General features: G+C 44.5%; 1 protein-coding gene across 2 annotated transcripts in view; it reads left to right on the top strand.

The window, feature by feature from the left end:
- The window catches only part of KLF7 (KLF transcription factor 7), an 87,226-nt gene extending 76,519 nt beyond the window's left edge, over positions 1-10,707 (top strand). For both annotated transcript variants that reach the window (XM_015085417.3, XM_053215691.1), the window contains exons 3-4: positions 950-1,073; positions 8,444-10,707. In XM_015085417.3, the coding sequence (XP_014940903.1) occupies positions 950-1,073; positions 8,444-8,495 (176 nt within the window). In that variant the 3' untranslated portion in view covers positions 8,496-10,707. The remainder of the gene's footprint in view (positions 1-949; positions 1,074-8,443) is intronic.
- Positions 10,708-14,660: the final 3,953 nt, after the last annotated feature.

The raw sequence follows: 14,660 nt of genomic DNA, 5'->3' as shown, positions 1-14,660 counted from the left end.
TTCGTAATCAGAACCAGCCCACCATACAGTTGGAAGGGTAAATATTTGCCATGTTTGGTGACAGACGTTGATGGGTTAAAAGAAAAGGTCTAGGGAAAAATCGTGTCTTTCTCTTGCATATCCCTCCATCTGTATTTACTGTGCGAAAAGGTCACTTGAGCACAAGAGCTCGAATTTCGTACTTACAAGCAGCTTCACTGTGGCTAAAACCTTGCTCTGCAAATTGGCTTTAAAAATATTTTGTAATACTCTGTATCTCTCTCTACTATGAAAGCTCTGGAAACATTAAGTTATGGCCTTCTTAAATAGGACTTTGTGACTGTATTTTACATAAATGGCAGGAATCGTCAAGGGATTTCTGTTTTACTCTCAAACTGTAGCCCTTTCTCCTGACTGTCCATCCACTCCCGTTTACTGGAAAGCACAGTGGTTCTGGGAGACCTGAGCTGTTTGCCTTGTCAGTCAGGTCCCTGGCTCCAGTTTGTGGTAGGAGGGAAGAGGAGGGAGAAAGCTAAAAAGGCTGAAATGGTAAATTACTGTAGGTACTGGAGAAAAATAGAATTAGAAGCATTTGCGGTTCGGACGAAAATAGCGCATTTCCTTTCTGTTTGGACAGTGGGGGTCAAAGTGCTCCAGGGAATAGAAAATAAATAAAAATTGATCCCTCACCAGTTGAAGGAAATGCTCTGACTCTGTGAACTGAAATGACAGCTCCAGATTAGAGGATTCTGTGAGACCACTTTTGAAGGTTAAAAACAACAACAGCAACAGCAACAACACCACACCAGGAGACTAAAGAAAATGTGACACAGCGTATTAGGCAATGTAGTCTTTCGAGAATGATTTCTACGGTCCTTTCTCAAGACGGTGGCTAGAGAGCAGAACCTGATCAGGTATGTGGCCATTTTGTTCCCGTTGTTGACCATGGTCGTTCCGTCTCTTCTTGCAGGTGAGAAGCCTTATAAGTGCTCATGGGAAGGGTGTGAATGGCGTTTTGCACGAAGCGATGAGCTCACGAGGCACTACAGGAAACACACAGGTGCAAAGCCCTTTAAATGCAACCACTGCGACAGGTAAAGAAACGAGGAAGCTTCCGGGATGGGGAGGGGAGAAGGTGAGGCGGGTTGGGGGTGGACTGCCCATATGCTTCTGGGGTTATCCCAAGCCTCTGTCCCAGAGACTCAGGCCTGGGAATGCCTTTTACTTGGCCACTGAGAAAACCGAGGAGATAAGGGTGCCTTTCAGGGTAAAATCAAGAGATGATATGGACTCGTGGTCTGGTAACATGGGTAATTAGCGAATGCCAGCTTTGGGCCAGGAATCGTGTTCGTCACTGAATGGCAATAAGACACAGTTCCTACCCTCAAGGAGATGATGTGGCAAATGATTTTACTGTAATATGAAAAGTAATAAGCTAGAGAATGGTCACCTGTAGCTGCTCCTTCTGATCTTTTTATTAGCATCAATACCAGTTTTCCTCACGCTTAATAACATGAAAGAATAGAAAGCCTGCTGAACGGAAGGAAGGCTACTCCTAAGGCTCTCCTCTGAAGCGTTAGTAGACATGAATTTACCGGAGAGAGTCCCCGTTCTTTGGGGGCCTGAATCACTCGTTCTCCTTTGAAAATAGGGACTAAAGTCTAAAAGATGGCGAGGCTTTGAGAACTTATCCTATAATTCAGTTTCAAACCTTCAGCATTTGATAGTGGAAGAAAGAGCACGTAGCAACAGATACTTCACAAGTAATAGTATCTGACAGCCTTGGCATTATCAACCAATAAACCCCAAAATGGAGACTCTGCAGGCCAAGGTGAAGGCAGGATTAGGTTTAGACATAATCAAATAATGGGCTTGCATCTGAGCATGTTATCCTTCTAATCCTATTTCTGTGTTTAAAAGGAAGCTTAAGAAAATTAACCATCTTTTTAATGCAATACTAAAGGTCTCAGTTATGATGAGAAAAATGCTCCTAATACGATAAAAGCCCTGAAAGCCTCAGGGTTCCCCAGCCCGCAGGATGTCCGTAGAGGCCTGGCTCTCCGTGGGAGGAAATGCGATCGCTTTCACATCCTGCCTCCCCGCGCCTGTGCTGGCACCTCCCCTCACCAGGCCTTCCTCTGGAGTCGTGTGTGTGTGTGTGTGTGTGTGTGTGTGTGTGTGTGTGTGTGTTCGTGTGTGCGCGCGCGCGCGTGTGTGTGTTTGGAGAGCAGAGCAGTAGTAGCCAGTCTCATGGGTGGCCGGTTGGCTTGGTGCTCCTTTAAGATGCTTGTAAAGGAGCATTCATGTTTTTCCTCCTTTTTTTCCTTCTTCCTGAAGAGGCTATTTTCCTCTTATCTTCATTCTTTAAGCACTAAATAAAGCCCCCATGCCTCCTGGAACCCAGAGATAACCTCCCACCCCAGGGCCGGCCGAGGAAGTCCACTTTACGAAGCTATTGTCCTTCATTCCCTTGGAGTTCTCTTCTGCTCCCCAAGAACAGAACCTGATTTTTAATTTCTATCCCTTACCGCCAAGGCCTCCTGAATTTATGTGCATCGGCTGCTTTTCTACAGATTATACTTCAGTAATGTTTCTCACTTGACATCTTCCCTCAACTGCCATCTCAAGTTCATTTCTCTCTAGTCCTGGCTGCTAATAAAGAAGCTGCATAGCGTGTGGCTCTTTGCCCACAGTTCTCTGAGGGAGAGGATTATATCAACTGGGATGAAGATGAATCCTCTGTGAGCTGTCCAAGTGTGGTGGTAGCAGGCATACACAAAAGACGCCCATCCCTGAAGAGTGGTGTGGCCGTGGCTCAGATTGTGCACTGTGGACTGCATTCATCCTTAGAAATGGATGAACAATTCTTATTGGGAAATGGCCAGAGTTAGTATTCCTCTCTTCAGATCAACTGACTTCTTAAGAAATTTACAACTGTCCAGCAGTCGACATGCTAGGACTAACTCTGACCGTTTGTATGATTTCTGTGGAGAGATAACTTCAAGCCATTCAAGCCTTCAAGGGTATTTCAGTGAAGGAGATGTCAGAGATGGGTAATTTGGTTAGTCTTTTGCTTTATTTTCTTCTCCAAAATATATGCTTTCTGGAGCTAGAAATTCACTGGGCAGATGGTACAAGTTCTGTGACACAGTATTTGGGGGAGATTGCGATTTGGGAGAGGTCTGGGTCAAAGTCCCGTGGCATTGGCCAATAGTGCATTCTCAACAATGTCCGGAATAAGGGGTTGGATTCTCATTTAGTGTCTCACGATAGGCAGCACCTTATGTTTCAATGGTGGCGATTGTGCTAAGAATAGAGCAGGTCTGGGAGGTGGCATTGGGGGATTGGAGTGGTCCCAAAGCAGATGAAAGGCAAGCCTGGTATGACTGGGGAGCAGGCATTCCTAAAGGACTTTTACCTTCAGAAAAGAGGGCATCTGTAGCCCTTAGCGGGACTGTGAGTCCCGCTGGTACCACAGCGTGGATAAATGTAAGAAACCTCCCTCTTGCTTCTTGTAATTTGAGAAAGCAGACCACTCCATAGGCTAAGCTTGGAATGGGGCTTCCTGTCTGCAAAGCGTGTACCAAGTCTAATTTAGACTTTTATTTTGCCGATTGGGGAAGTTGAAAAAATAAATGAGTTTTTCTTTGTGTATTTGCTTTGCTTACATTTAAAATTACCAGATGCCACAAAAATGTCTGCATCGCTGGCTTTGTCCGGAAAAATCAGAAGATCCGGTCACGCTGGGCTTGCATTCCCATGTGGCCAGAACTCTCTGGAGCTAAATAGTCATCACTACGCATTTGTGGTGGCCACGTGCTCACTACTCTCTCACCGTTCCCACCACACCGCATGTCTCCCAGTGTGAAGCCAGACCACCAGTTGCCATGCATTCTCGCTTGCTCCGTTGTCTCCTCTTAGAGAAGAGCCGGATTGCTTCACAGCCATGCCTTATCACAAGTACAATCAGATAGTCAGTCCTTGGCCCATTGCACCTGTTCACTTTATCTGCCCGGCCCCTGAAGACTTTGGGTTTTGTGACCTCTGGCTTTAGGTGTGGGTTGGGGGAGAAAGCCGTGAGCCTCTGCCACTTGCTTGCCATCAGACTGAACAGGATAGCCCGTGGAGTGACCACTTGCTAGAGGGATGAGTCTTGTGTCTCAGTCCATGCGGCATGAGGCCGCTGGTGCTGGTAAACAGGGCTCTGTTTCCATGAGCCGTGATATATAGGCCATTGTTCTGCCAACTCAGCATAGTTATAACTCAGGGAGACTGCTATCAGGACAGTACCTTCGAGATCCTGGGCAGTGGAGAGGAAACATTGTGATCTTTGCGTCAGCCTACTTATAGGTGGTAACAAATACCAACCCATCTCTAGCCCCTTTGGTGCCTTAGAGGGTTGCCGTTGACTTCATGCCCTCATGACTTTACTGTGCCTTTTTCATAAGCAGGCAAAATGACAATAGTGGTTTGACTAATCCTCTGTAATGAACAAATTTCAATCATTAAGGACCTTCTTATTTAAGGTCATCTGACTGCTGTATAGTCATAAATACCCTCTGGGGGTATATTACCCTTAGAATCATTTGATTCTGCATTTCTAGATGGTGAGTTTATGCATTACCTTTTTCTATTCCTATGTGGCTCTCTGTAAGTATAAATTAATAAATATAAATTAATCACGACTAAGTATCTTGCTGGTATATTGAATTTAAATACAACCCCAATGGTGAGGGACCTCGTCTGAATTCTAAGCACCATACACTTACAAGAATTTGCACAAATAATGAGGCTGGTTTGATTCAGGAAGAGTGCAGTTACATTTCATATCACGTGAAAGACTTGGTTTGTTTTTTCACTTTTCTTTTTCCCTGAAAGATCTCGAAGCGTAAAGATAGATGCTTGCGCATATATCGCTGGATGCCCAGCACATAGTGGTAGGCAGTTGGTAAAGGCAGAATAAAAATCTGAACGTGTGCATCACTGAGGGGTTTCTTCAGATGAAGCTCCGTATCAAGATTACCATTTTCCCTTAGGTTCTCAGGATATAGAAAGGAAAGAGGTTCCGTCCACAGGCCAAGACCTGTCTTTTACCGCCACCATCTCCAATCCCCGTGTTCCTCTTTCAGACAGCCAGCATTTTCCTGGTGCCTGCTTTACTGCTTTCTCACGGGTGCTCACCACTCAGGCCTGACCGCATGCGCTTCTGGATTCATTTTCTAGTTGCTGCCATTACCAATTGCCACAAATTTAGTATCATCTTTATTTAACTTTATAAGTGCATTTTCTCATAGGCACCCTCTTACGAGTAACCTTCCGTGGGTTAGAAGGTGACACTGGGTTACAATCAAGCTGTCAGCAGGGCTGCATTTTTTTGCTAGAAGCTAGACTTCATCTCCTCATCTTTTCCAGCTTCTGGGGGTGGCCCATATTTCTTCCCTACTCACTCATCCCCTCCTCATCCAAGCCATTGAGTTCTTGTCCGCTGCCATCTCTCTGTCTTCTCTTTCAATTCCCTCTTGCATTTTTGAAGATATCCGGGATGGCATTGGCCCTACCCAGATAATCCGGAATAATCTCCCTATTTTAGAATCAGCTGATCAGCAAATTAATTCCATCCACAATCTCAATTCCCCTTTGCCACGTAACCTACCATGTTTACAGTTTCTAGGGGTTCAGTGTAGACATTTGGTGGGGGGCAAACCCATTACTCTTCTTGCTACAAACTCCTCAAATTGACAGCTCAGCTTTCCCTTCATCTCAGTCTAAACAGCAGGTGTGGCTAGAGCATGGGCTCTGGAGTCACACTACTTGGGTTCAAATTTTGGCTTTGCCTCCTTCTGATGACTGTCTCAGCTGGTGGAGGAGATAAGAATGGCATCTTCTTTATAGAATCTTTATTGAGGATGTTAACTTTTTTTTTTAATTTTTTTTTCAACGTTTATTTATTTTTGGGACAGAGAGAGACAGAGCATTAACGGGCGAGGGGCAGAGAGAGAGGGAGACACAGAATCGGAAACAGGCTCCAGGCTCTGAGCCATCAGCCCAGAGCCCGACGCGGGGCTCGAACTCACGGACCGCGAGATCGTGACCTGGCTGAAGTCGGACGCTTAACCAACTGCGCCACCCAGGCGCCCTGAGGATGTTAACTTTTTAAAAAATGCCTACAAAAAGAACTTCCCAACTTAGATCCTCTTTCCCTAGGCTGTTGGGATGAAAGAAGGAAGGAAGGAGGGAGGGAAGAAAGGAGGACGGGAGGGAGGGAGGGAGGAAAGAGAATAGGCAGGCAGTGGTCAACACTGAGTATGCCCTCAGGATAAGACAAAGTCTTGGAAATTAACTGCTGAATTCCCTATAGGCTGTATTGCTAATCTGTATACCAGGAACATCAAGCACTTACTTTTAAAGAATATTTATCCCTATTTTATAGTAAGTTAAATCCCCTTTAGATGGCACTCTAAGGGATTATCCAAATATCTCGCTCATATTAAATTAGGGCTTGAAATAAGTGGGTGTGATTAGAATTAGAATTATTATTATTCAATACATTATTGGATTCGATTATTTTCTACTGCACTTTTCCCATTTTTACATGTTTTCCATTTTGGCCTTTGTTCTGTTTTGCTTCATTTCCTTGGGGTTATATCCTGCATGTGTACCTATTTAAAAAATCAACACAGAGTGGGTAGAGTGGGTTCACTCAACACAGGAGGTAGGGTGGGTTTTTTGTTTGTTTGTTTGTTTTTTCGAAGAATGAACAAACACTGGGAAATCCTGCCCCAAACAGGAAATCTTGCTAACCTGATCAGGGCAGCTTGCTAACATCCTAACAAGAATGTTGGACTGTGAGCATGTTTTGGGCCTCAGGAGAGCCTGGGAATATTCTCACAGGTAAGAGAGTGGCCAGTTTCAAGAGAAGAATCCAGAGGGAGAGCACACACTCAGAACTCAGAATGATTGCTGTCTTGGGTGCTGACTGTACTGAGATTCTAGCCAGAACCTTAGATTGATTGTAGGCTGCAGGCATATGGAAATGCCCACTCTGTTAGGTATATGATACAGAAACCTGACTCAGACTGATGTTAGCTTCTAAGGGGATTTTGTAGCTCAACTGACTAAGAAGACAAAAGTTAGATTGGTCTTTAGGTTTGGCTGGATCCAGGGTCTCAGATGTGGTCATCAGGACTCTTTCTCTCTCTTTCTCTTCTCCTGCCCATTTTTCCCCGTTGACTTCATTCTTAAGCAGGCTGTTTCCCACGTGGCCAAATGGACACCAGCAGCTCCAGCTTCAATCTTAGTAGCTCAGCAGCCCGAGTGGGAAAAGAGCTTCTGTCTTCCAATTGTTTCAGCAAGTGTTCCAGGACTGGCTCTCATGAATCTTCATGGGTCACGTGACTGTCGGCCCACTGTGGCTGTAGCTTTAGCCTTAGGAGGAGGGTCAGCCCCGTACTCCTGGGAGTGCAGAAGCGTGGCTAGCCAAGAGAAGATAAAGTTGCTGGGACCAGAGGAAAGGGGGAGGAGTGAAGATGACCACTGTGCCGGATCTGAGCCTGAGGAGGGCACTTAGTGGTGGACCTCAGGCAACAAGAAACCGGGCATTCGAAAGAGTGGGCATTTGAAAGAGTGGGCTTGCCGATCTACCTAGGTTCTAATCCCAAGTCTGCCGCTTGCTAGCTACAGGACCCTTGCCTCAGTTTCCTTACCACACACACACACACACGCACACACACACAAGAGGTGTGAACACTTACCACGGAAGGTTGCTGAGAATGTTACTGGATAATACTGGGGAAATACCAAGCACATGCCTGCGTGTTTTCTCATTCTCAATAAATGTGAGCTCACTTCTCCGTTCTTGTTCTTGACTTACTATGTAATAGAGTGTCTGTACAGACCCGTAGGTATCACAGGCAGCATTTCTGTGCTTTCGCTGTAAAGCTCAAGACTAAAATCTGGGCGTTGAACTGTTAGAGTTCCACCATTCAATGACACAAGCTAATCACTTTCTGCCGTACTACGGGCAGCATACGGGCATGTCCCATGTTTCCGAAGCACTTTCTCGTTAGTTTCTTCTTTAATAATGACAACTATGATAATAGTTAACATTCATTGACATCTTCCTATGTGCCAGTTAATATTCTAAGCACTTTACGTAGATCATCTCATTTAATCCCCCAAACAAACCTGTGAGGTAAGTACTATAATTATCGCCATTTTACTGAGGAAGAATTAAGGCCCAGAGAGGTTAACATGCTCAGAGTCACTCACACAAAGAGTAGAAGAGCTGGGATTTGAACCCACGCAGTCTGACCTCGAGCTCACCTTCCCTACACACTGCCTTATTTCTCGATACGTATGTACCGGGTCCCTTTAAGGTAGGGCTAATCGTTTTCTAAGGGGTGCTGGAAGTTGGGTTTGTTACCTGGACCCCTCTTATATCCTTATTGTTGTTTATATTTCCTAGGTGTTTTTCCAGGTCTGACCATCTTGCCCTCCATATGAAGAGACATATCTAAAAACCCTAAAGGCCAGAGTTGCCATGGCGTCGGCCGTTGTCTAAAGGAAATGCCGTGAGGCAGGGGGCTGGACTTCAGGCGGGGAGCCATTGCCTCGCAGAAGAAAGTTCTCACGTATAAACCTCTGTGTACACACGCACACACACACACACACACACACAGACACGCGCTCACATAGACCCACACACACGCACTGTCATGCACTCAGCTATATTTAAAATATATACGTCTATTCTTTATGCCTTGCCCTTGCCAGATGGTAGAAGACGAAGAAGAAGGAAACCAGGTGAACTGAGCAAGGCAGACTGGCTGCTTACTTCAGCACTATTGGAATTATTTCCCGCTGTTGCCAATGGAAATCAAAGAAAATGGATGTGACGTCTCTGCAGGTGGACGGCAGTAAGAGGGGCTTATTTAACTTGCTTCTCAGTGCAACTTGATAGAGAATACAACGTCTTAAAGTTGCATATGTGTAGCACTGATGTTTCTTTTTAAATAGTTGGGGGAAAATGACCTAGAAAACCAAATTGCAGTTTGGTAGCCAAAATTAACTCTTGGTTTATTTGTCCTTTGTGTGTGAAAAGTCCTACTATTCCGTGCGTCCGACTTCCTCCCAGAACTGTTGATCGGTTTTGGTTCTTCTTAGTACTATTGAGATCTTTCGAGTCAATACCAACGGCCTTAGCGGCGGCAGACTCTGGAATAACACCTTACACCTTTCTGGCCTGCATTTCTCTAGACTTCACTCTCAAGGGAGGAGTTTTCTTTTCTTACTTTTTGACTCTTGCACACCATATGCACTAGGGATTCTGGAAACTTCTAGCATGACTGCAAAGTGGCCAAGAGAATAAAGTCCTTGATGATAAATCACAGTATATCCCTTGAGCCTCACCTTATTGCCAGTGCTAGATTGTTTCTTTTTAATCTCTCTGTTTTTGCTAACGAAAACTTGAAAAAGCTTATTTGGAAGCTTAAATGTTTTATCTTTTCTCCATGGACTAAACCTCTCCAGGACTCTCTCGGCACCTGGATGTCCAGCTCTCGAAGCAGCCAATCAGATGGGACATCACAGTTCTCTCATCCCCCTTGAGGCATCATGACCTCAGCTCATAGTGACCAACCCCGTGCTGTGTGTCATTGCCACCTTAGAACCACTTTCAGCATAGATGTCGCTAGTCTCAAAGGGCAGCTGCATATTTAGCCTAACTCTGGGTTCTGACCTGACAAAAAGCCAAAAATATCACTCTTTCCAGGAGTGGGGAGAATTGAGGATGCCTCCCGAGTCTAGTGGCTTCCGAAAACATCATCCTATCTTCCTCTCTCATACCCACTGAGCTCATATTCCCCCACTTGTTAAAACACACAATTCGAAATGCCATTGTGGGAACGAAGGGTGGACATTTAAGGAAAGGGTCGAGAAGTTTCTCTCATGGTCTGTCTGAAAGGAGAGACATATTTCTAATTCTTTCTGGCTAGACCCCCCCATGACTCGTGACCTAGAGCACCCAGGATCAACAGAGGCCTCACACGTACTCTGCAAGCTGACTCCAAGGGGGCATACATTCCTCATTTTCAGCCCACACACATCCAATATCGGTCTCTATCTACCCGCATTCTTAGCTAGCTGGCCCTGGCCTCAACTCCAAAGACTGCCTTTAGGACCATTAAATGGCCTATGCAAGCAAGCGGGGTGGTTATTAGGACAGATTGTATATTTTGTATATTCTGGGACCATCCCTTCAAGACACGTCTAAAAAAAAAAAACAAAAATGGCGTTTGGTCCGCACATGGTTGCTGCTCCCTCATACCAGCTGGCTCCCCTTCTGCCCTCCTTTGACTGTTTGACTCATTGACTGTTAAAATGCCGCCCCATATCTATTTGGGATGCAACACTGAAGTCTTTAAAAGGAAATAATAATCTAAGCAACACAAATACATTTCTGACAGCAACCTTCAAGATCCTTGGCATTTGGTTTCTCAGCTTTCTGCAACCTTTGATTTCACTGAGATGTTGAAACTATTCGTCTAAGGGTAAAGGAGCCTCCTTATCACAAATGCTATAACTGCCAGTTGGACACTTGGGCGTTCTGAGGTCTGGCCCTTAAAGTTTTCTTTCTCTTTTTCGTTTTTTTTCGATGTAGACCAAAAACAAAACAACAGCAACAACAGCAACAACAACAAAAACCAACAACAGCAACAACAACAACAACAACAAAGAAAAGAAAAAGAAAAACCACCCTAAAACACACACACACACACACATAAAATAAAATCTGCCCATTTGCCGGAGGCAATTCTGTATATGTTAGTTGGAGGGTATTTAAAAAAAAAAAAATCAGTTTTATTCCAAAGATTTAAAACTAGACATGACTTAGAAACATTTTCTGGAGCACTGCTTGCTGACAATCTTCTAGTTCTCTACTGCATTTGAGTGCATTTTGTGGCCAGTCCATCAGGGCGTATCATGGGATTCTATTTGAATGTGTGGTGCATCCTTTCTGGATGAAGGATGTGTGAGGGACCCTTAAACCTCAGCTGTATTAAACTGTAGCGCCTCCAGTCAGTGCACTAGATGAAACTTTAGACACCCCAGATTTTGTTGGTTCGTTGATTTCCCTTTCTATAGCAGCCTCCAGCATGAATGCACGCACAGACCAGTGATGGCATTAGCCGTGGCTGCCACGATTTACAAATGTTCTCTCCCCTGCTGGAGCTGCTCTTGCCTCTCGAAATGCTATTATTAAGGGTTTATAATACTGAATTTAATTTTTGAACTGACCAATGCAAGGCTCTATTAAAAAGAAAGTTTAAAAAAAAAAGAACGCAAAAGAGTAATCATTGCTTGTTTGCTCCCTGTTGTCATCTGTGGTCTTGAAAAGTTCTCATTTGAATGTGGCGGAACAAAGGCCCTTTTGGTCCTCATCAGTGTCTGAAATGTTCAGTAATTCCTCTCTCTTTTGTATCAGTGAGGTCCTTTGTAATCTGCTCCTGACCTTGGTCGGAGCAGGGCGCGCTGAACCACGATGGTGAGGCTTACTTGCTTCAGAGTCCTTTGTGGGCTGTGAGAATTGGCCTGAAATTCGGTGGGTGCTAAGTGTATGGCTTTGAAACTGTTCTTCTCTAGCCTGGTTGACACCTGTGATCGGTGACCTAGCCACAAAAGCGAGGGTAACACCCCATCATTTTGGAAACGGATTCGTGATAAAATGTCCATCGTCTCTGAAATGGCAGAGATGGTTGGTAAGAGCCTGTGAGCGGGAGCAGGCTTTCCAGGAAATAACCATCTGAAGATGCTTTGCCCCCCAAGAGGACAGGTTATTTAAAACCGTGCTTTAATGGACATTTAAAACACATTAAACCGCTTTCTCATTTAAATCGTTACCTCCTGACATTCCCGGGGATCCCAAATTTGGAAGGAAAAACCTGGCATGGTGTTTCCTGCGGTTGTCCTCTCGAGCACATTTTATCCAGGGTTCAGAGCTTGATGTTCAGAGGAAGAGTGTTTCTAAGCCATTGACCATTTCCTTTCTTTCAAGTTGTGCTTCTGCCACATGGCTGTGAGTCAAAGATGTGGAAACGTGAAATTATCATGCTTCTCCTAGCTACTGGCCTCCTGCCCCACTAACAGTTAATTGGCCCAGCCTAAAGCCTGGTGGTGATGAGTCCTATGTCCAGAAAAAGAAATGTTCAGATTCCATGACAAAGCTGCATTTTATAAAAATATCGGAAACCCCAAAATGAACTCATGCTGGCCATTTCGTCCTCCTCTCTATGTGCTTTCCCTTGCAAAGCCCTTCAGACACCCCATCTCCTCCCTTCCTGCACCTCTTGTGCCCTTTTTACATCTTCGATTGCCTGATTATAACAGGGTAAAAAGACAGCCAACCTCACGCATGATTAGCAGAACTGATTCCTATCTTTAAAAAAAAAAATCTTCTTTGAATCCAGAAGCCAGAGAAGATTTTTTTAAGGACTTTCCTTTGGGATAAGCTTCCAGATTAGCCATGTCTATTTGCATCAAAAGGGGAAATAAATGGGACTTTCAGGGCAGCTCACCTAGTGCATTCAGAACATTCCGCCCATAGCCCCCATGCCTGAATTGTATGGCAAAGTCAAAAGGAATGAACTCAAATGGCAAGAACAACCACCTCTAGTGATCAGTTTCATTGGTTCAAAATGATTTCCGCCATGGAAGTCGCTTCATAAAATATAAACTACAGTGCAGAGTACTTTTGTCTTCTCTTTTGCACAAGTTGGTTTTAGGAGAAGGAAGAAGGTAGGGAAAGTCAGAGAGATGCGACGTATTTAACTGCAAAAATCAGGTTTGTCGTTTCTTTCTTTTTAAAAGATCTCATGAGGGCCAGCGTTTCTGGCCATAATTTTGCACCCAGATCTTTGCCAAAGTGAAAATTCGTCAAGCAGAGCCTGTTTGAAATGTACATGTGGAAGCTTTCCCTGGCATCTTCCGGAAGTGGCCACCTGCCAAGTGTTGGGGGGGTGGGTGGTCGTGGGAGGGTAGGGGCTGGAGGAGAGAATTCAAATTCTGAGTTTGGGTTAAATTTCGGTAAACATGGTGATCTCTCAGTTTGGAAACTAGAGGGGCTGGCCTGAGCATACACCAATGCCTCTTTGACGGCCTCCTTTCCTCAGTGAGGATCTTCGGGGATACTTGAGACGGAATAACAAAAATGCGTCCAAGGAAACAAAAACTGCTTGTAAACATGAGATCCCCTGACTAATGGCCTGAGGCTTCAGGGTTTTCTCTTGCTTTTAACACTCTTAACCCCCCCTCTGTTGGTTCCTGATAAATAGATCCCGGAAAAGGGGGGAAGAATAAAGCTGCAATTCACTTTTCTTCTGTGCGCCCTTCCAATATAGTACTGTATTCTTCAGGTGTTTTGCATTTACGTTTTTAAGTCCTCGGGAAACAGGTATCAAAAATGGAGAGCGAAATCCTAGGCGGTCACTTCACTAATATCCCCAACCAGATACTCTTTTCAAACAGGGCTCCCTCTCAGCGGGCATGAGGGAAGGGTGATACGTTCTTTGTTGGGGACTGTTTATACAATTTTTTTCAACTGTAAGCTTTGGAATCGTAAACTGCTTTGACTCCAGCTTCTGTCTACTGCCATAAAACGGACCCCACGTCAGAATAATGAGGGTGGTATGTGTGCCCACGCCTAGACAGGCGTGCAGATGTACCTATTGTACCTTCGCAGAAGGAAAACAGGCTACTGACGTTTAAGAGGAGTAGCCACCAGTGCCTAATATCTTTTGGGGGGGACGGATGCTTATAATGCCAGTATATTGAAACCACACTGGGAGCTCCACGTGGAGGGGAGGGGCGGCGGGTGGGGAGAGGGGACATTTTAATCCTAGGCCTTGGGACCGGAGGCAGAATGATTTCTGCAAATCTAGGTTCCAAAAGGCTTTGGGGCTCATTGGCTGGTTCTCAACCGTTTTCTTTCCTTTCCTTTCCTTTTCTTTTTTCTTTCTTCCTTTCTTTCTTTCTTTCTTTCTTTCTTTCTTTCTTTCTTTCTTCTTTTTCTTTTTTTTTTTTCCAGCATGCATTTCCTATCTAAACCCAGACTTGCTTTAATTTCCTTATCTTTCACTTCTGCTTCATTCCAGGGAGGAAAAATACACCTATTATGGCCAAGATCTCCTTGCTAACACAGAGGCAAAAATAAATGTTGAATGTTTTTGCAGCCTGCCCTTCCTTTCCATGAATCGCCCCAAACTCCTTCTCTCTCATCACCCTGTCCCCATACCCAGCACACAACTTCCCGACCACCACCACTTTTCTTTCAAATCTCTATTATCCTCTTAACAGTTGCTTGAAGAAATTTATTTTTGCACTATACATTTTCTTTTTGCCAGATGTGTCTAACAAGTGTGTTAGGAGAGACCTACTCCCAGCCCCCTCCTATCCCCCGCCTCCCCCCAGGTCACATTCTCTCAGGCCTTCTCTGGTATTTATAATATATCACAGAAGTACCCAGTCTTATAGCCCTCGGTTATGCCTTTTTTTGACATTTTATTTTTTTTAAGCTTTTTATATATATATATAAATATATTACTTTGTCAAGTTTTTTTGCTGTACAAAAGTCTTAAGATTTAAAACTATTATTTGTATTATATGATGGTGGTATGTTAATGTTACAA

Source organism: Acinonyx jubatus, chromosome C1, assembly GCF_027475565.1.
Source record: "Acinonyx jubatus isolate Ajub_Pintada_27869175 chromosome C1, VMU_Ajub_asm_v1.0, whole genome shotgun sequence".
NCBI classification, from domain to species: domain Eukaryota; kingdom Metazoa; phylum Chordata; class Mammalia; order Carnivora; family Felidae; genus Acinonyx; species Acinonyx jubatus.
The sequence above is the reverse complement of the archived record's forward strand: the minus strand, read 5'-3'. Positions and strand labels throughout refer to the sequence as shown.